At 36.3% G+C, this 21,974-nt stretch overlaps 1 protein-coding gene across 3 annotated transcripts in view; it reads left to right on the plus strand.

Moving 5' to 3' along the window:
- LOC113100748 (glypican-6-like) overlaps positions 1-21,974 on the plus strand; it is a 214,871-nt gene that overhangs the window by 163,269 nt on the left and 29,628 nt on the right. For 2 of the 3 annotated variants that reach the window (XM_026265362.1, XM_026265428.1), the window contains exons 5-7: positions 13,459-13,589; positions 15,591-15,734; positions 17,392-17,421. In XM_026265362.1, the coding sequence (XP_026121147.1) occupies positions 13,459-13,589; positions 15,591-15,734; positions 17,392-17,421 (305 nt within the window). The remainder of the gene's footprint in view (positions 1-13,458; positions 13,590-15,590; positions 15,735-17,391; positions 17,422-21,974) is intronic. The other variant, XM_026265395.1, reaches the window with a different exon arrangement.

Raw genomic sequence — 21,974 nt, forward strand, 5'->3', positions numbered from 1 at the left:
GGGGTTAAGTTAACACAAACACACTAGCTTTTATCATAGGGAGCTGTGGCTCACCTTTGTGGCCATTGTGCAGCTATTGAGCGTTAGCCGTTTAATGGAACATCACGATCTGTTTTTCAGTGTCAAAAATAGCTGAAAATGCATTACTGAATAGAATTACAACAGCAGTGTTTGTGCAGAGGATCATATACTGGCCTAATTTGGCCTGTTGTGCAATTTTGTGTTGTTAAAAACACATTAAATGTGTCTCTGAAAAATAAATCATGGATCTGTGAATGCTTGCGTGAAAGCTTTTGGCCAATGATAATCTGCATCTTCCCGAGCATTTTTGTTTTAGTGTGTAGCTGTTGCTTTCCAAGTGTTTGTGGCTTTTTCAAAAGGAAAATTGTTGTTTTCTTGCAGGAAAGATTTAATTAGAATGTTTGTGGCACAGGCTGTTGAAACACTCTCTCATTCAAATGGTAATGCTAACGAGAGACATTTAGCAGCCAATGGTATTTTCAATACTTCAAACATGATGAAACTGCTTTGTTTTCATTATTCATTATTCATTGTATTATCATTATTATTATTTATTTTTTTTGAAGATGTGAGACAATGAAACTCTTGATGCCCCCCCCCAATATTACCTAAAATATGGAGAAATTGGTGTCCCATTTTAATTTTAAAATGATACAGAAATCCCATTATTGTTATCATTACTTTAATGTAATATTAGATTATCCACATACTTAAAAAGCACTGAGAAAGAAAGGTTTTAAGTACACCATACAGTATGTATCCCTACGTTTTCTAAATGTCCTGTATGTACCAGTTCAAATACACATAATTTTGTCTTGACCTATTGAATTGTTATTCAGTTTATAAAAATAAAAAAATAAAAAAAAAAAAATAAAAAAAAAAAAATTGTCTTAATGACATGCTGACATGAGCTTATTTTGTCTACAAAAAATGCATACTTATTTAAGGACATTCACTCTGAAAAACTCTGGGTTGTGTCAAACTAACTTTGTGTCAAATATGGACTAACTCAGCTTTTGGGTTAAATTTTTTATAAAACTTTCATATATTTAAAATGAAGCACTTTTGAAGACAAAATAAGCTCTTGTCAAATCAGCAAATTAAAATTAAAGGGTCATTTTAATGCATTTAAAACCCTTATTTCATTACTTTTCATATACTATGCTTTCATATATTCAGTGTTGTTATTATCACTGTCAAACGCACACCTTGTACATGTTAAACTTAAACACATGAAAGATGTTTCTTTTGCTGTTGCTCTGCTCAAGCACAGCACGAGATGTGTACATAATTTACATCTTTGTATTTTGTTTTATTTCTAGCTAGTCACTTGAGCTCACACTGAACTACGATTGCTCCAGAGAGCTTTAGAGAAGGAGAGGCAGCAATCCCATCATTAAAATGTAGCACTTTATCCACAGCTGACCAAGCATGAATAGCTGTGTGGCGATTACCACCCAGGCTGCTATCAAATTCTTCATTGACTTGTGAGACCAACTGTCCAATTAAGACCGGTGTGAATATTCTGCGGTGAATATAATTTTCAAGGTCCATCAACTCACAAGCCCTCTACATAGTGTTCATTTGAACTCTGAAAACTGGGTCTGATTAGTCAATAACTGCTAAAGTCCAAAGTTATGGCAAATTCAAGCACCTTTATGACTTTTCGGATGCTGTTAAATTGCATTAACTCTGTTAATGATCTCAGGCTTAGGCACTGAACATTTATTGTCTGTAATATCTCATGTTCTAGATGTATAATATCAGTGTATAATATCAGATTGTGCATTGAATTCATATGGTTTTTCTGATTCATCATAAAGTTGCATTTTTGGAATTCCCTTTAAGGGCTATAATGTATATAAACAAAACAAATCAAAACAAAACAAAATTTCTCATTCTCAAAATGAATAAAAACTATATAGACGTTGAAAAAAATACAAAAAATGACACACACACACATACACAAAAAAAAAAAAAATGTACAACGTATATATATATATATATATATATATATATATATATATATATATATATATATATATATATATATATATATATATATAAAGCAAAATATTACAACAAATATAAAAAAATAGTAGTTATAGCGTCTGCTTATCTTTTCACCTTTTACATTGTTGACCTCTTTAAACTTCACAATGAAGATGAGATGCCGATCTTTCAGCTGTCTAATTTATATATGTTTATAAACGTTTATTATCAGTTCAAGTGGCTATTACCATTAATAAGCATATGGTCAGTCGCTGTGGTCTTGAGTCTGAAGTCATACTGAAAGCCATCAGCAGTTATTATCTATAACAGTTTCAGCAAACAATATTGCAGTTATATTTTCAAGAAATTTGCAAAGGAAAAACAAAATGCTTTGAATTCATGCTATTTCTGAACTGAAGTAAACAGCCGGTCCTCATGGGAGAAAAGGAGAGGTTTACTTCACAGGTTGTAGTATTTACCAATTTTAACTCGCTCTGTAGAGATGCACTGTAATTCTTCATTCCCGCTCCGTTTAGCACTACCTGCGAGTAAATGCGACTGTGCATTCACAGTATTTGATGATCCTTTCCATAATTATTTCATGATGAAGTCTAAATTGTCCTTGGCCGATAAAGACAGCTCCATCGTTTTAAGAGACTAATTATTCCTGCCGGGATCCAGCAGCCTCCCACATGCTCCTTTATATGCAGACTGACAATAAACAGCAAACCCACGTTCAGCACCCCATGTAATCCTCAGAGAATAGACGACTGGAGATGTCGTATTAGACACCTGCTTATGGCCCGCAGACATGCAGCCTTTTCTGAGATGAGTGAAATAGAACGAGAAGGTGAATATCACCAAGCTTGTCAAGAACATGTCAGGTTTAACAATCTGTTTCTTGGGAAAATGGACCCTAAAGTTGTCTCATCATGGATGATTTTATACTGAATGAATGAATATTGCCATCAGTATTTGGGAAAAAATATATATATTAATATTTACCAGTAATATTAAATGCAAGTGAGTTGTTTTATTTCCAAGAATAGGCTGTTTTTTATTAATTTATTTGTTTTATTTTTTCATCCAATAAGACACATACTTTGTCACATATTTAGAGCTTCTGCAGCTCCACATATCTCTTTGAATTGCATCTATTGAACTGGCATACATTTACTTTTTGTTCAGCCTGACAAATATTTGTTGTGAATAGAACATGAATAGAATAGAACGTAGGATTTGTTTTGCTTGATCATTTTGCTTTTGGAGTGAATAGGCCTTAATATAGTCATGGAAATAAAGTCACAGTGCAAAAAGTAAAAACAAATCGTATTCTCAAAATAAACAATTCCCTCTATTTTGGGGGGTGAATAGTAAGCAGGAAATGCTTTTGTGAGCTACCAATAATGACAGGATGTTTATTTATTTTATTAAAAATAAAATAAAATTTATCCTGAACTAGATTTGGGAAAGCATTCTGAATTACTGTGGAAGCTGTGAACTTTAACAGAAACGGTAATCATTTAAGTATGAACATTTTAACATTTTAATATCTGTTTCAAACTTCTCCAGCTTCTAAATCATCTTTTCTGCCGTCTTTTAACGCCTTCACACATTCCTTCCAAGGAATGTTTATATATCTGTCAGGTTTGATTTAAACATGCTTCACTAACATGGATCTGATGGGTGTTTCCACCCAAAACAAGCACACGCGAACAGAAACTCTATGTCAGGATCTGTGCTCCTCATAAAGACGCTTTTACACCTCTGCTTTCATTACAGCGGGTGTCCGATCTCTGAGCTGCTTGTATTTGCATTTTCTTAGAAATGCTACAGTGAAGCCTTCTTTCATTTTCAGCGAATCATACAAAGTGTAAAAACCCTGCATTTAGTCAGAAAGTATGTTTGACATATCAAAAGATGCTTATCTGCACTGATCTGCCATCAAGAACTCCAACTGTGTCATTCTGCAATGGCTTGTTTTCTTAGACACATTTTAGAAACACAACAACGGTTTTGAGCACTTTGGCGTCGAATCTTTAGCGTTTGAATGCGATGAATGGAGCAGCTGTGCTTCTTTGCTTCTGCATTTGGTTAGGAAGCATTTAATTCAATTACACCGTCACAGCTTTTCAGCTGATGTTTGGCTCGTATTAAGTCTGTTGAATAAAATCCACTACAGTCTGTCCAAATCAACAAATTAAATCATCTTAGGCCCAGTTTGTGAATCTTAGAGTTATTTTTTAAGTGGGTCAAATTGACAGTAGATCATTTCTGGGATGCAGTCTGTTGAGGTCCATCTGGCACAGCCTAAATTGTTCCTTTTTTTGAGAAATGCGAGTTCATAATAAAGTGGGAAATGATGACAGTACTTAAGATGCTTTGATGTAACAACTGATACAAACAAAGATACTTCATTGGTGTAATGTTGACTTTATTTGAAACATAAGGCTTTTATGGCTCATATAGTATGATAAAGTGAGAATATAGAGACAAATCAAAAAAAAAAAAAAAAACAACAGTTTTATTCTGAAGCCCAAACTAAGAAAAAGAAGAAGAAGAAAAACTTTTTTTTTCAGATGCTGAAAATAATATGGCCAAAAGTGTATTGCTAAAAGCTTGTAATGTGAATCACTGAGATCTTTAAGCCAGCATTGCATAAAATGCATATCAGTTATCAGTTTTTGGCTTATTCTAATCTCTATGTAAAATATATTGTGACTCATAAATCAGAAGTTTATTGTTTTTTTTTTTTTTTTTTTTTTTTTTCAATTTATTGAAATAGCTTGTTTGGAATTTGTAAACGGTTCATTTAAGAATGTAATATACACTTATTTGTGTAAATAGAAAAGCTTGATCTTCCCCAACTAAACACTTTGTACAAACGTTAATGGACCTTTGCTTGGCTGTTCAACCGATGTTTCCCAGCAAATGAAAGCCATCAATTCTGAGTCCATGCCGGCGACCCGTCATTTCTGTGCAACAGTTCATGCCGAGAGGTTTGCCCCATGTACTTAACACTTCCTGTCCGTGAAATCCCTTGATAGAGCCCTAGACTCCCTCGACTTCCATCTCTTATCCTCATTTTTATCTTTACCCTGAACATTTTATTTTTGCCAGAAGGAAGAAAAAAATAATAACCTTGATGGTGATGGGCAGGTTTTTCCATCTATAGAAAAAGAAATCCCTTTGCTGTTGCAGTTGCTTTTAACGATTATAAAATGTGATATTAATGGCAGATTAATGGCGCAGGACGTTTCAGCTTTGGCAAATTAAATTAATAATATTTACATGGCTATTAAGGATAAAAAAAAAAAAAAAACACAAAAGCCATTACAACAGCAAAATCCTTTTCCACGGGATGCGTTTTGTTTTATCAAAGCAATGTGTATGATTGAAAATAGCATTTTATTTAGTAATTAGCAAAACAATATGCTAAAAAACATTGCATGAAAACAAGAACTAGTTTTTTTGTTATTTTCACCAAAATATGGATCAGCTGGCTCTTGTATCACAGACAACTAGTTGTTTCATTTTCTCTATATAAGTTTGGGTTGGATAAAAAAACTAAAAAAAAAACTATATATATATATATATATATATATATGATTGATATATAGATAGATAGATAGATAGATAGATCGATCAATCTGATATTTCATTATCAAACACTAAATGTAGAGTTTTATGGTCAGTCTTTATATGGTGGCTGGAATCTAGAGCAGCACCTGAATGTAATCGCTGCTCTCAGATTGCCACAGAAAACTCCGACTTCACCGTCTCCAGCGAGACCTCGGCTCTGACCTCCAGCGAGCTCCTGATGGAAATCTAACCAAGCATCACGGGCAATTTTAGTCCTCAGAGTAAACAAACAGAAGTGCTCTTCAAAGGCAGAGGTCCAAACAGAGAGTGGCAGCCACTGCGAGTCCATTCACACACATGGAAAGACTCGTGATTAAACTCCCTCCTCCCGGACCACACTTCAAGCCTTAAAGGACACACTCAAAAAGGAAGCACTTTTATGAAGTGACATATACTTGTAGTTTTTTCATTCTGCCTTTGAATCCGTTTGGGGGAGCTAATGCACAAAAGTAATTAATACTGATCACAGCACTCTTATATTCAGCACATTCACAGTCTATAGCTTAAGGGGATGTTGGAGGAAAGAAAGAAGAATGTTTTTAGAGTGTATGGAATTTTTTTTTTTTTTTTTTATTATTATTACTGCAAAGAGACATGGAGTGAAATTTGAGCCTATGGCTTTTAATTGTATGCCAAATCTCAGTTTGCATACATTGCATTAAAATAATTTACTGAAAAGCACTTCTAATGCATAAAGACAATCTGCCGTTATTGAACTACAATTAATTACTTCTTTGTGATGTACTGTGTGTATTTGCAAGATCTTGTTTTTATATATATATATATATATATATATATATATGTATGTTTTACAGAATTTGTATTACAGAAGGAGAATTTGAGCAAAAACCTGCTTTCTTCTTCTTCTTCTTCTTCTTATTATTATTATTTTTATTATTATTTATAATAAATAAAAACAAAACTCATAACGCAAAATTAAATAATGGTCCATAAAATAGGCATTATGTTTTTGTTGTTGTTTCATGGCATTACAGATTTGTGCTGATGTGAAAAACTGACCATTTAGATTTGAGTGTATCTTAGTTTACATCCATTTTCACTCTGCATTACAGACATGTGAGAGCATTACACGTCTATCATATTACAGGATTGAGTTTCCCCTGAAGCAGCGTTTGCGTTTTCACCTCATTCAACATGGCAGCTAAATGGTTTCTCTCCAGCGAGTCACTGCCGTTGGACTGACCTACATTATAGCACAGTATGCCAATAAACCCCTCCAAGTTTTAATTGCTTTTGCTATTACTGTGCCATTGCTTTGGGTTTCCATGCCCCATAGTTGCTTGTTTGCCACGAGCCACCCCACAATGCTCCTCTAATTGACAATCGAGTTTTAAATCAGCCTTTTGTGTGCACTTCTCGCCCTCTTTTATTCATAAGTGAAACACAGTATCCATCACGACCTGCTTCCAGAGGCATTTATGAGTTCAACCGAAGGGTAAGACCTAATGAAAAGATCAACTACTTTTTCTCTCTCCGCTTTTATCGAAAGCTCGTGCCGATCAATGCCATCATCCAGTTTGCTGTAATAGGTTCCATGTGAGCACAAATTAATAACACAGAGGTTTAATGACACGGCTGTGAGATTCGTGCCCTGGTCCGCTCAACAGTAATTTGGCTGATGAGAGGATGGATAGTTCACATGTACCTTCCCATCTTTGTCCTCCTAATGTCACCTGAAAAAAAAGAGGAAGCGGAGGCTGATAATGAATAATGTAAGCAAGTAAATTTTGGTCATGACTTTTTCCAAGTGCATAAAATGAACTTTGCAATGTGATATCCGTTCTCACTCAACTGCCTCCATAATTAACAATTCAGCATTAGCTTCTGTATATGGCGTTCATTAATAAATTATCATACACTGTGAAAATTAATACTTTAGGCTAGGTTTGATTTTATTTCTTCGGCCCCGGTATATGTAATATTATCATATTGATATGAAGAAGAGCCGTTATGATGGTTATGGCAGGGATCAGTCGCATCTGGTCTCCTGAAACGAGGAGCCAATGTCAAATCTCAAGTCCAGTATAAATTCATTTTGCACTTCCATTTGATGTTTACACAGCTTCTGGTTAAATTAAACATGCAGCCAAAACCATGTTATCTCCTATGTTTGAATTGACAATAATATGTTTTAATTATATATATATATATATATATATATATATATATATATATATATATATATATATATATATATATATATATATATACGAGCTAGAAGTCTCACAGAGTTCAAGTGCTTTGCATTTGTTTGAAAATAGCAATTTCCGAGCTGATTTGATTTCACGACTTCACATATAAATGCGTGCATAATATTTTTCTGTACTACTGTAATATTTAGATTCGGTACATTATCATGGTCAAAATGACATTGTACTCAAATGTTTCAAATGCACTAGACACAATATACATTACAAATACACAATACAGTACAGTACATTACATATACAAATATATATTATGTTTAACGTAAACATTTGGGGGTCAACTGGAGTACAAAATGTGTGATGCGGGTACCTCCTTGATCATCTCATTAAGATGACACAGAAGTGCATTCCAAAATAATGATAATAATAATAATAATTTAAAAAAAGTGTTTTTGACCCTTCATCCCCTCTAAGCTCTCACTCCGGATTAGAGCATTGGGTTGAGCTCTTCCAGATGAAATGCAGGATCGGTGTCTAAATGTGAGGGATTGTCCTGATGATTCATTTTACTAATAGTTAGATTGGGCAGGCCTTCGCAAAAGGGTGTTACATTACAAACAACAAAAAAAATAAAATAAAAAATGAATAAACTGCCTTGACAAACGCACTTTTGGCATCAAGAGGAAAAAGGGCGAGTGCTCAAGCACCCACACACCCACCCTCACTCTCTGCATGTGCCTGACCAGTTTGCCCCATTCATGTATTATTTCAGACCTGTTGTGAGCATAATAGATGGAAATTATTGCATTGACAAAGTAATCGGTCAATCACAAGGATGTGGACGCACTGCCTTCTCTCATGTGTCATTTTCCTATACTTCAAGTCCTCTGTAATGTCATGAACAGTAATATCAAGCTTGAACATATTTTGTAGCATTTTCTGCATAATGCAAATTCATCAGGAATCAGGTGGTTTGGTTTATTATTCTGCTATCATCCATGGAGATATGTGCTACTTCTCAAATATGATGTCCGAGTAAACAGTTTTGGAATGTGCACCTGGTTTCACTGCAGGCTTTAAAGACAGATCCTGTTATCACAGAAGTATTCAGTACCTCTCTGATACTTTTTGGCTTGTAATGGTCTTTTAGTATAATTGCTCTGTTACTAAACTAAATAAATGCTTGAAAACTTGTGAAATTGGATCGCAGGATTGTCACATTCTGAAGTGAATTGCTTTTTAGTTACTTCTTGGGGAAATTAGAACTGTAGTGCAAAACCGACCGTCCCAGATACTGAATGCGCCTTTATAATTTGTTTGTGTTCTTTTTTACCTCGGTTCACCTCAGCTTCACTGTTCAAGCAATTCTGTGCAAAGCCACTATTTCTAAAGTTTGTTTCCTAACTGCGGTTAATTAGCAAGTTTCAGTGTTTTGTTTGCTTAAATAGTTTCACACAGGACATTGAGATTGCGTTATACGCATAAATAACATCCAGTTATTAGACTCAACACTCCAAAAGCCAGAAAAAGCTTGTTTGCAAGTTTCACAAGCCAGCATAACCTTCAAAAGTGGCTTGATAAGTCAAATTTTTCCTCCATTGCAACTCTTTTGATGTTTTTATTGTCTTGAGTGATGGATGATTAGCTGTCATCAGCAAAGATTAATCTATTAGATTTTATTTTTTTTTTTTTAATAGCACACCTTAATGTGAATTTTTTTCAGGGTGGATTTAATAAGACAACATTGAATTGACCTTTACAAATAAGTACCGTGATGATAATGGTAATAACGGGTGTCAAAGTGCTTCAAATAATACCAATGTGTTATCAAGTGCCATGACCCTTACTTTTTTATACCATGGTATTGTGGATACAGCAGTACCAATACAGTACTTTGGATACAACAGAATTTGAGTATTGTAGTGATATCATGGTTTTTTGTACATGTACCTCGGTAGGTAAATTCATGGTATTAATTTTGTATATATTCATTTTGTTACCATTAATGCATGAAGCTTTCAGCATGCAGTTATAAGGAAAAAAAACTAATTTCACCTGACATCTAAAATGCAAAATTTCAACCAATCTTGAGCAGCTGAGACAAATCAGGTGTTTAATTATATCACACGAGCATCTTCTTTGGCAGTTTCCCATTTTCCAGAGTGATTTGGAGGGAATTGTACACATTACTGCCCTGCCAGTGTTGCTTATTCTAACAAACTGTCTTTCACAGCCAGAAACACATAATGACTCTCCATTTGTTTAGCTGAGAGGGACATTATAGAGAAACGATACATGTTTTTATTCCTGCGTGACAGTCTTATATACAATTCAGAGATGTTGATAAGTAAAACTGGAAGGGCCATGGCATTTTCTGAGGGTCTTTTGAGTCTTGTATTTATTATGAGTCCATCTGTTTGACACTTTATCCAGTTGTGCATTATTACATTAGTTTTGAATACTAATACATTTTAATTGTCAAATGTATAGCTCGGATAATGAGAAAAAAAAAGCTTTTCTTTTTAAATGATAATTAATATGTATATATATATATATATATATATATATATATATATATATATATATATATATATATATATATATATATATATATATATATGTATTTTACGACCCGTGAGGTCTGTGTGTGTTGTTGGTGTTTTCTGTCTCTATTCAGCAGGTGTCCCATATCTTGAGGTTGACGAGGTGAGGATCCCGCAGCTGAAGCGGATCAGTGGCAATTAGAAAGGGTGTATAAATTGAGCCAGTAAAGTGCTCTTGGGGTGGTTGTTGTTCTTTTTCCCCTGGGCAGCTCGTGGCAGACTGGGAATTTCTGTGGGAACTGTGTGGATTACTGTGTGGTTTATAGCGTGATCTGCTGGGTGTTGATCTTAGTTTTCTCCCGTACCATCTGTCAAGGGACTCTGTGGAGGCAGCTGTCGGACTGAGGTTCCTGATTAGCTGGAAGTTGGCGTGGTGAGCGGTGGCTAATCTCAACATGTTTCAGTAACGCAGTGGGTGCCGTTAAGACCGTAATTGGGTTTCTATGTGTTTTTGTAGTTTACTTTATAAAGGGCTTAATTAAATAAACAAATACATGAACTTGACACATGTTGAGTTATCCTTGGTTTTTCCATCCTGGGTATATATTTGTTAGTCCCACACCCTTAGACAAGCTGGGGACCTAAGAAAGTGGGGGCTCGTCCGGGATATTTCTGGAAAACCAGGATGCTTGATTCATGTTGTATGTATGGTGATATAAGCTTTACATTGTATTTGTGATTTATTTAGTGTGTTTTTTTTTTTTTTTTTTTTTTTTTTTTTGTTTGTTTATGGTAATGTAATCATTAATGTTGCCCCGATTGAATTTCCACTTGAAATGATCTTCAGCTTAGCACAGGGTAGTGTCCAGCTGTGCTGAAACAGCTTTTCCATCGGACACTAGTTTATTATTTTGCCTTTTTTGTTTTTGGAAGTAAATCCTGGGCGGAGACTATGTTTCTCCAAAGGGGGCTGGCGTTTCAGGGTTTTGACTGCTGATGTACTGCCTGTAAGTCGCCTCGAGCCTGGCACGCTTCTGAAGATAGATAGGCAAGTTTGGTGAGGCAGGTGCTGAGGAGGTTTGTTCTGTGGAGGGAGGCGGTTTGCCTGTTAGAGGGGTTAATATCAATGATTGGGTCGGCTTATTTTAGGTCATGGCAGGTTTTGACTTAAATGCTTTTGTGTTTGGTCCAGATTTGAATCAGTTAGATAAATGCAACAAAATTGAACTCCATGACATTGCAGGCCATTATGACATCTCTGTGTCCACTTCTCTAGGGAAAGCTGAACTGAAAGTGGTAGTTTTAAATGGACTTATCAGTAAAGGGGTTATCACGTTGCCGGTAATTATGAGCTACCCTGACCCAGATTGTGGGGTGGAGGGCAACTTGGTAATGGGACTCCTGCTGGTCAACGGGGGGTACAGCTAGAGAAGCCCGTAACAATGCCTAAATTTGTGCCATCTTCAGTTGAGTCCTCTCCTGACTCTAAGCAGGATGACCGGTTAAAAGTTAGTTTGTTGCGGCTACAGATTGAGAAGGAAGGGAGGGAGAGAGATTTTCAACTCCGCCGGGAGCTGGAACTAATGAAAATAGAAGCAGATACAACACTTAAAGTGAGACATCTGGAATTACAGACAAATACTGACGCTCTTCATCTCGATATTTCTGCTAGTGTGTTGTCTTCACAGTCTGCCAGTGGGTATGATGTGAGCAAATATATTTCCTTGGTGCCTATTTTTCGTGAGGCTGAAGTGGAAGCCTATTTTGGGGCATTTGAACATGTTGCTGGAGCTTTACGTTGGCCTAAGGAGGTGTGGGCCATTTTACTCCAGTGTAAATTAACGAGTAAGGCCCAGGAAGCGTGCGCAGCACTGTCTGTGGAGGACGGGTTGAATTATGACCTGTATGACTGTGTGAATTTCTGTGTGAACCGTGTGGTTTACTGTGTGGTTTATGGCGTGATCTGCTGGGTGTTGATCTTAGTTTTCTCCCGTACCGTCTGTCAAGGGACTGTGGAGGCAGCTGTCGGACCGAGGATCCTGATTAGCTGGAAGTTGGCGTGGTGAGCGGTGGGCAATCTCCACGTGTGTTTCAGTAACGCAGTGGGAGCCATGAAGACCGTATATTGTGTTGTATGATTTTTATTGAGCTTCTGTTTTTGTAGTTTAGTTTACTGTATATACGACTTTAAATAAATACATTAACTTGACACATGTTTTGAGTTATCCTTGGTTCTTCCATTCTGTGTATATAATTGTTAGTCCCACACCCCAGACAAGCTGGGGACCTAACATAAAAAAACAAAAACGAATTTATATAAAGTCAACATGAAATCTGAATTTATTTTTGTCAATTATTAATTGTTGTGGACAATCAGTGCATGTTGTTGGGGAAAACAAAGTATTTTACAATTTAAATTAAATGATAAAGCTTATAATTTGCTTGATTGTATAACAGACATTGTTATTTAGATCCAATGTGAAATTAAAATGGACTTCATTTGCTGCCTAAGATGGTGGACAATCAGTGCATGTCCTTCCAAATAAAAATTGTTAGACTCAGAATTGCTTAGACAAAACGAAAAAAGACAATACATTTTATCAATTTTTTTTATTTTCCTGAACAAAGCATTCTCAAGTAGATGATAACACAAATTCAAAATGAACATGACCATGCATCAAACATTTTTGACTACAAAATCATAATTTTACATTTCTGTTGATGTAGGTGTGTGTGCTCTTGTTTTTGTGACATATCAGGACTCAACTCTGTTTAATGACATGGGTATGACACAGGTATTACAAGGAGAGGGTGAATTATGAGGACATAACCCATGTCCCCATTTTTCAAAACGATGTTAAATCATACAAATGAGTTTTTTTTTTTTTTTTTTTTTTTTTTGAGAAAGTAAAAATGTTTCCTGTGAGGGTTAGGTTTAGGGTTGGTGTAGGGCGATAGAATATACAGTTTGTACAGTATAAAAACCATTACGCCAATGGGATGTCCCCACTTTTCCCAAAAACAAACGTGTGTGTGTGTCGTGGTTCTCAGATCCTGTATGTGAATGTTATTCTTTTCTGGTGTTGTGACAGATGCCATGCTGCTGGTGGCTGACAGACTGGAGGGACCCTTCAACATCGAGGCCGTCATGGAGCCGATAGATGTGAAGATCTCAGAGGCCATCATGGCCATGCAGGACAACAGCATGCAAGTTTCATCCAAGGTGCATCTGCTCTCACACACACACACACAGTGATGCAGGAACATGATCACATACACACATATACTGTATCAAGATTGAAGCTTCTCAAGCTAGTGCAATTCCATGTGTTTTTCCATACCAGAAGGAAATCAAAATCCTTATAATATATACTACTATATTTGGTGAGAATAATGAACATGACTTTGGCATTATTATCTCCAGTGTCTTCTTAGAAATGGACTTTTTTTTTTTTTTTTTTTTGTGGATTAGAAATGTGATCTTTCTTTTGTTTTATACACACACACAGACACACACACACATACATATAGTTTTACAGTTTGCTGGAGTAGAAACATTTTTACAGACATTTTGTTTAAATGATTGAAATATGATGTAAATATTGATGAAATATGCATGTTGCTCATAACATGTTGTAAAGCCATACCACAGGTAGCAAAACATTCAGGACGAGCTTTGATATTCAGGGAAATTAGTTGTCTCTTCCTGATGGACCTCCACACAGAAGCCAAGACACAAAATAAATAGTAACCACAGATTCCAATGCAAAAGGATGAAAGAAATAAAAGCATGAAAGAATACAGCTTGCGTGGTGCTGTTTGAATGCTGCACTCCACTTTTACATTAAAAGCTTCTAGAAAGCAGGAACTGATTGTAAATGCACGGAGAGCATGGAAATCAGTGTACATGTCAGCCTTAGACTTTGAATGGTAATCATAGTGACAGATCGTCCGACATCAGAGCGCAGACAACATCCTGCCTTAAGAGCCAGCTGTGTCATTAAAATGTTCCATCACTGTCAGCTCACCCAGAATTCACTGCAGCCATGAGATGCCATCATGTCAATGCAAAGCATGCATTATTTATCTTGTGCCGCACATTTTGAACATATTTGTCTTAGATAAAATCTTAGTTGTCAGTATCCTTGAAATTATAATATGTCTTAAAACGTTGTTGCTTATCAAGTGTTAACATTCATTTAGGCACCTTCATGTACAGTAGATGTATTATCAATGACTGCATCCGACACCACTGGATGAGAAGAAATTAAAGAAAAAAAAAAATGAAAAATAAGAAAATGAGTTGAGTTTAATTGAACTGAGCTGGATAATGACACCATTGTCTTTTGTAAATGAATTTAATTCTAGATTAACTTTGCAATATTGACACTGTTATTGAGTTAGCACTGAACGAAATGTAGCTGAGTAATGATACTATTGCCTCCTGTAGAGCTGCTTTTTTCTGAAATGTAATGTTTTATAATTTGCATAAAATTATTATTTTTTTTTTTTTACATTATAAAAATGTTTTGGTCATGTTTGTTTATTTATTAATTTATTCGTTCATTCATTAATGTATAATTGTATTTATTTATATATTTATTTATTTACTGTTTCCTGAGTTTCTCTTCCTATATAATTTATATATAGAAACAAAAAATAACATGCAAAAAAAACAAAACAATAATATTCATGAATTGAAATAAATGTTAACCGAAATAAAATAAGACAAAAAGTTTAAGTTGTTGTGTTTCAGCTGGTTATAAAAAAAAAAATCGACAACAAAAATGCAACAAAATTACTGAAATGTTAACAGAAAAATGAAAACATAAATAAATGAATCATAAATAAAATATAAAAAATATGATAGTTTGCCAACACATTTTCTGTGCTTTTTTATTTTATATTTTATTTATACCCGGATAGAGCAAGTTAAATCAGGATATAGTTTTTAAAATGCAGCTCAAACTGTGAACACTGAACAAATGAACGTAAAAATTTATGCATTCGTTATATCCAAGCAATATTGCATTCAGTGTTTACACGATGCTTAAACTACCTGCTGCATTAAAAAATTCAATGCAAAATATCTCCTTGTCATTGCACTTCATTCTTCATTTTTCTTCTTTTTTTTGGTTTTATTTTTATTTATTTATTTTTATTTTATAGCTGTTTTTATAGCCTAACTGCACTGACTGATGCATTCCCACTTTGATAATTATAGGTATTTCAGGGATGTGGTCATCCCAAACCAGCTGGAGTTGGCCGATCTGCCCGCGGGATCTCAGATGTATTCAACAGTCGCTTCAGACCCTACAGCCCAGAAGAGAGGCCGACCACAGCAGCTGGCACCAGCTTAGAAAGACTGGTGAGTGGGCGGCAGGGAGGGCAGTGCAGGGCAGTGTGAGAAGGCGTGTGTGGGTGATGATGACCTTTAGAGGTCAGACCCGGGAGAATGCAGCAGCCACTGGGGAAAGCTTCAGTGGTGGCACTGGATGAAAAAATCTGTAAAAGATATTTTTTTAAGGGTTAAATTTAGTAGAAATAGATTTAACGTCAGGCTTAATAAGGTTGGGTAAAGGTTTTCTTTGTTATTATTATTATTGTTTATTTTTTGTTTTTTAGGCTTAAAGTGAAATAGTGTGTGTGTGTTTAGTTAGTCTACTGGAATAGAGAGTTCAGACTCAAACTATATAACAAGAAAACAGGAAAATTTTAAATAGACTTCAAATAGAACAATGTAACATTTTTGTCTGGGTTATGCAGACATTTAGGGAACATTCTTTTTTTTTATTTACTCGATTTACTCATAATATTTAAGAATAGATAAAAAATATGACTGACCATTTTTGTCTTGGTTATATGAACACTGAGGAAATGAAATTATATAAAAATTTATCATTTTGCAAACATTATGGGGACTTTACTAATGTTCTATGAAGATTCTGAAATAAGTAATAGTTGCAAAAAAAGACAACAAACAAAAAACAAACATTTTTTTTTTTTTAAGGAAGTGTTTCATTTTATAAGTTTGCAAAATTATGGGAAAGTTACTTATGAATGTCTTCTGAAAATTCTGAAACAAGTAGTGAAGTGAAACTAAAATGTTCTATGAACAACGTATAGTTTCTTTCTTTTATTTTTTTCTTTTATTAATTTTTTTTTGCTAATATATTTATTGGTTATTTCGTTTCTTATGTAGGCTAATTATGAAGTAGTGTCTAAGTGTACTTGAGCTACACAAAATACTATTATGAATATTAATTAACTCAATATTAATTTGACTTAAAAGTAGACAAAGATTTTCAAAGTTTGTTTTTAAAACATTTTTTATTGGTTATGTAAATATTAAGGGAACTTTTTTTTCTTGCTTATATGAACATTAAGGGAACATTCTTTTTTGCATGCATTATGGGAATGTTGCTTTTCCCTTTATGTTTTCACAAACAAGTAATAAAAAAAAGTCAAATTAAAAACTTTTTTTTTTTTTTTTTGGCTTATAATGAAGTAGTGTCTATGTGTACTTAAGTTCCTCTGCTGGAATAGAGTGTTCTGTGTCAAAATACTTAACAAGAATATATGAAAATATGAATTTGACTTAAAAGTAGAACAAGATTGCATTTGTGCATAATCTTATTTTAGCCTCTGGCTAACTAGGAGAATTTAAAATGACTTTCTATCCAATATTTTTTTTTTTTTTTTCTTCACTCAGCTATGCACTGGATGAGTTTTAAGTCAAACCTCCAGTTTATAATAGAGAGATGTGATGGTTAAATAAATAAGTAAAAGAGAAGTGTTTGTGTGTAAAGTGAATGTTTTATTTATTTACTTATTATTTTTGTTCTTCTATAAGGCAATGGTATGGAATATCCCAGCAATACCATTCATCAAATGTAATCGTGCATATTGCTTTTTCTGTCTAATGCATATTTATCATGTGTTTGCCCATGGTATGCTTTCTCTCTTTCTCATCTCAACTTTCAATGAAATCCCTTTTTCCTCTGTTTTTTGCTTTCGCATCCCAGAGGATTGTCTGGAAGACGATGCAACACAGCGTAAGCCGTCCAACCCTCCTCTCACTTTACCTTCGTCATTTGTCTTGTGGCTTCCAGCCTTCTTTCCATCTTCCCTCCTCTTCTTCATCCTCTTGTGTACTGTAGTAAATTAGCTCAAAAGGGAAATTAATTATTATAAATAACAATTATTTATGAGCTGCCAGTAGTAACTCTAGCATAATTAAATTGCCATCAAATAATCTGTTCGCCCAGCGAACATTAAGTGTAATTTCATATAAAGAAAGGATGTTTACGTGGCCACAGAAAACAACCTTCTTGCAGTAGCCTAATAATGCATTATAGCATGTAGCAAGGATCAAAATCATAAATGGACAATGAATGTGCAAGTCAGTATCAGAAACTCATGTATTTTGTGTACAAGAGTTTTATTAACTAAACACTAACACAAACTCACGCGTGCATACAAAAGAGGAGCTAAAGAGGATGAATGAAGCCATTAGAGAAACCAGAGAATGCAGTTATGGAAAGAGTCAGTTAACCACCTGAGTAAAACCATCAGCACCATTTATAATGGGGTCTATAGCTTATACTAAACCTCTGTTTAGTTTAATTAAATGCACGATACTTGCATTGCCTTGGTTGTTGACAAGTGTCTGGATGCAATTTCTGATGAAAGTCTTGATGGTTTAAGGTTTTGTACTTGCGAATAAACTGTTGAGTTTATTATTACACAAGGTCACCCAAGCGGGCTGCAGTTGAAATGTCAGAATCCCGTGAACGCAGTGAGAAAGCTGCTGATTAGCATGCAAAGCTTGACCTTGTTGGTTTCAAACATCACTATTAGATCAAATGGAGAAATCACAGGTACCCTTCATTGTGCCATGAGTGCAGTCCATTACACCAAACGCATTTTGTAAAGCTGACCATCACTGCAAATTGTCTTGGGGAGTTTTTGAGAAAAGTGCATTTTTTTGCATTTACTTTAATTCAGTTTTGTGTGGAGTTATTAAATTGCTTGTAACACCAGAAAAATAATAGTTAAAAGGTTAAACTCTTGAATAGAGTCACCAACAGTAAACACTGTATTTCTCTAAAGATTTTTTTTTTTCAAGCACATTTTACCAATTCCAAACCACATCAGTCTTAATTACTACAATTTATGTTGTGTATAATCATTTATATTATGTAGATCAGTGTGGTTAGGATTTACTAAGATGTGCTTGGACTTAAATTCTTTATGATCATATATCAATACTTGTTAGTGATTTTATTTATGTATTTATTCATATTTTTATGGGGGGACAAAGTATTATATACTTTGTAAATATATAAAAACATCAAATCTTCATTTTGGCATATGGCTAACATATTAAAAATTTTTGCCCTGTTATAATATATATATATATATATATATATATATATATATATATATATATATATATATATATATATATATATATATATATATATATATTACAATTTTGTTAAGAAACAGAAGGTCTACAGGTTCTCCAGCCTGATCAAAGGAGTCAAGAAAAATTGCTACTACTTCTGATTTATTTATCATATCAGAAACGGAAGGTTATACTTGGCTAACAGACACGAACTCCAGAGAACTTGTGAGGTTTGACTGCTGACCGTACAACATTTGTTAACTTGCTCATTGCCCTGTTTGCTTGTTTTTCGTGCTTTAATTAATCATTTTGTGATGCACATATTGCACCATCTACAGAAATCAGTGGCACTGATGACAAAAGAGTGCAAATGAGCGAGTGCTTGTGGTCTGATAATAGCAGGTAAACACGCGTTGACCTGACTGAAATGCAAAGATGGATTGTCTGTGCTCACATCCAAATGCAGCTACATTGATTCTTCCTGTGCCTGTCTGGCAACCATACTCATGGGTGTCTTCTCTACACCCAATTTATTTCCTTCACTGTGTACATGACTTGAGTCGTAAAAGAGCCACTGCTGCTAATCTCAGGGAACAGATGTTTAAAGGAGGCTGAAGCTCAGAGTTTAATCAAGAACAGGGTGGACATCCTTCATAAAATAATGATGAGGCGCTTCTCTATCAATATAGACAATGTTTTTAAACAGTAAGATATTTTAGCAATATGCTGTCGTGTTGTTTCTCTATGCTCAATTTTAATGATTGCTTACAACAACTGCTAAAGCAACTGTTACCTTTCAGTTGGTCACTCTTGAACGTCATGACTGTGACCAACAAATTTGGAATCTTTCCAGAGAGGCCAATCCACTTTGAGTGTAAACTAAACAAGCCAAAACACATTGGCATGTGATTATTGCATCCAGCTGCTGCTAATCACACCGTGAGTATAAGTAGGCAGCCGGTGCAGTGCATAATCAGCTTTTCGCATTGGAGCTGAGTGGTGTTATCTTTCTGATCCTGCCAAGCTTCATGAGTCGAATGAGTGCTCTCAAAGGAGCTTCTCTGTGCGGGAGTCACAGCATGACAGCAGGTTGGTCAACCTTCGTTGAGTGGGTGCAAACTACATGCTACGCTACCCCCTGTAGTGTTGTGGTGGCCATCTCCCCTGTGTGCTTCAACATAAGTAAAACTGGTCATGATCGTTGCATTATGTGCCTGGGCATAAATCATGCAGAAGTAGCATTTGTGGATGAATCATGTTCCTAGTGCAGGAAGATGACCATTTAGGAGTTGCAGACCAGGCTCCACTACCTCAAAAGGGGTGGAATTATGTTGCCTCTGCCATGATCTAGTTCTCTTCCTGGCAGAAATCAGGGGAGGACTACTTCTAGCCGTAGCTCAGGCAGTTTAAGGATCACAGTGGTGGCAACTCCACTGAGGTACCAACCTTCCAGGGATCACCACTCCTCTTGCTCCCTAAGAAACATGCTAGGCCCTTCACAAAGAGTGTATCAGTCATATCCTTTGGGGTTCCTCTCGATGATTGGATGTCGAGCGCTGCATCAGAGAGCAAGCATGAGCTCTTTGGAGAGGAAGATTTGGCTATGCTGTCGCCCTGTGGTTCTTGGAGCCCCACTCCGGGGGCCATTTTTACCAGAAGTGCATGAGGAGCTCACTAGATCATGGATGCTACCTTTTATTGCCTGAAACCTGAACTTACCTCATTCCCTCCTTCATAACGCTGAACCACTACTGACTTTGTGCTCTGAGTGATGAAGTTCACAACAAGTTATCTGGGTTATGCGACATCCACACTTGTGGCCCAGGAGCACCATCTCTGGCTTTGTTTGGCCGACATGAGGGATGCAGACGAAATTTTGTTGCTTTATGCCCCTGTGTCCCAGAACAGTCTCTTCTGCTACACAGTCAAGAGCTTTGTCCAGCAGTTCTTGGCTGCACAGAAGCAGACTGAGGTGATTCGAAACATCCTGCCACGGCAGGCAGCTGCTGCCTCTGGCTGTAGTGCCCCAGCCTGCCTGATATCTCTGGGTCTCAAAAGGGCACAGACAGTTGTGAAGGGTCCAAAGCTGGATCACACTCATCTTTCTCTGTTGCCAGTGGGCAACAGCAGGCAGTTCGAGAGCCCTTCGTGGAGTTTGCATCCTCAACTATCTCAACGACTGGTTCATACTAATACTGTCTTGCAATCAGTTGAGTTGAAGTTTCTTTCAATGAAGACTCTGTTCCTTGTTTCACTGGCCTCCATCAAGAAGGTAGGGGACCCACATGCATTTTCGGTCAATGATTCGTGCCTAGAGTTTGGGCCTGCTAACTCCCAGGTAATCCTGAGGCCCCAGCCTAGCTATGTGCCCAAGTTTCCCACTTTCCCACCTTCAGGGATCAGGTGGTGAGCCTGCAAGCGCTGCCCCCCGGAGGAAGCAGACCCAGCGCTAGCTTTGCTTTGTCTCATACAAGCATTGAGATGCTATGTAGACATGATGCAAAGCTTTAGGACCTCAGACCAGCTCTTTGTCTGTCACAGAGGTGGGCAGAAGGGGAATGCAGAGGATGGCCCATGTATAGTGGATTCCATCACCTTGGCTTATCAGGCACAGGCTGTGCACTGCCCACTCAGGTTGCAAGCTCACTCTATTAGAACTTTTGCATTCTCCTTGGTGACTCCAAACTTGTCGATAGACTTCAGGTGGAGCCAGTATCCTCCTGTGTCCTCACCTCAAACGGGTAGTGGCACTAAGAGGCCCCAGTTTAGTGCCGGCTTGCTAAAACTACTCCAAAGTGTCCGTACTGTAGGCCCTGTCAAGCTACTCCGTCCCCTCGGCAGCCAGACATTGCAGAACGTCATGTGCCAGGACTTCATTCACTGAATCCTTGAGAACCTTAAAGGGCTGGGTTCCATATGTAGAGACCTAAGTCGATCCCATATGTGAAAAGTCCACTGTATAGCTTCAGAACCTAAGTTTTTTTTTCAGTGTTATCCAGTCTCACTGAGTGGGTAGTGCTACAACAACAATGACTTCTTGTTGCGAGCCCTGGCCTACACGAAAAAGGTGCCTGGGCAGCTTGCACAGGACACTGGAAGGGGGAGCATCCATGGCACTCTTAGAGTCGAGAGTGACCGAAAGGGAATGTCTCTGACTCTGTTTCAAGGTGTTGATTTTTGTCCACGAGACCACCACTG

This window comes from Carassius auratus, chromosome 1 (genome assembly GCF_003368295.1).
Source record: "Carassius auratus strain Wakin chromosome 1, ASM336829v1, whole genome shotgun sequence".
NCBI classification, from domain to species: Eukaryota; Metazoa; Chordata; class Actinopteri; order Cypriniformes; family Cyprinidae; genus Carassius; species Carassius auratus.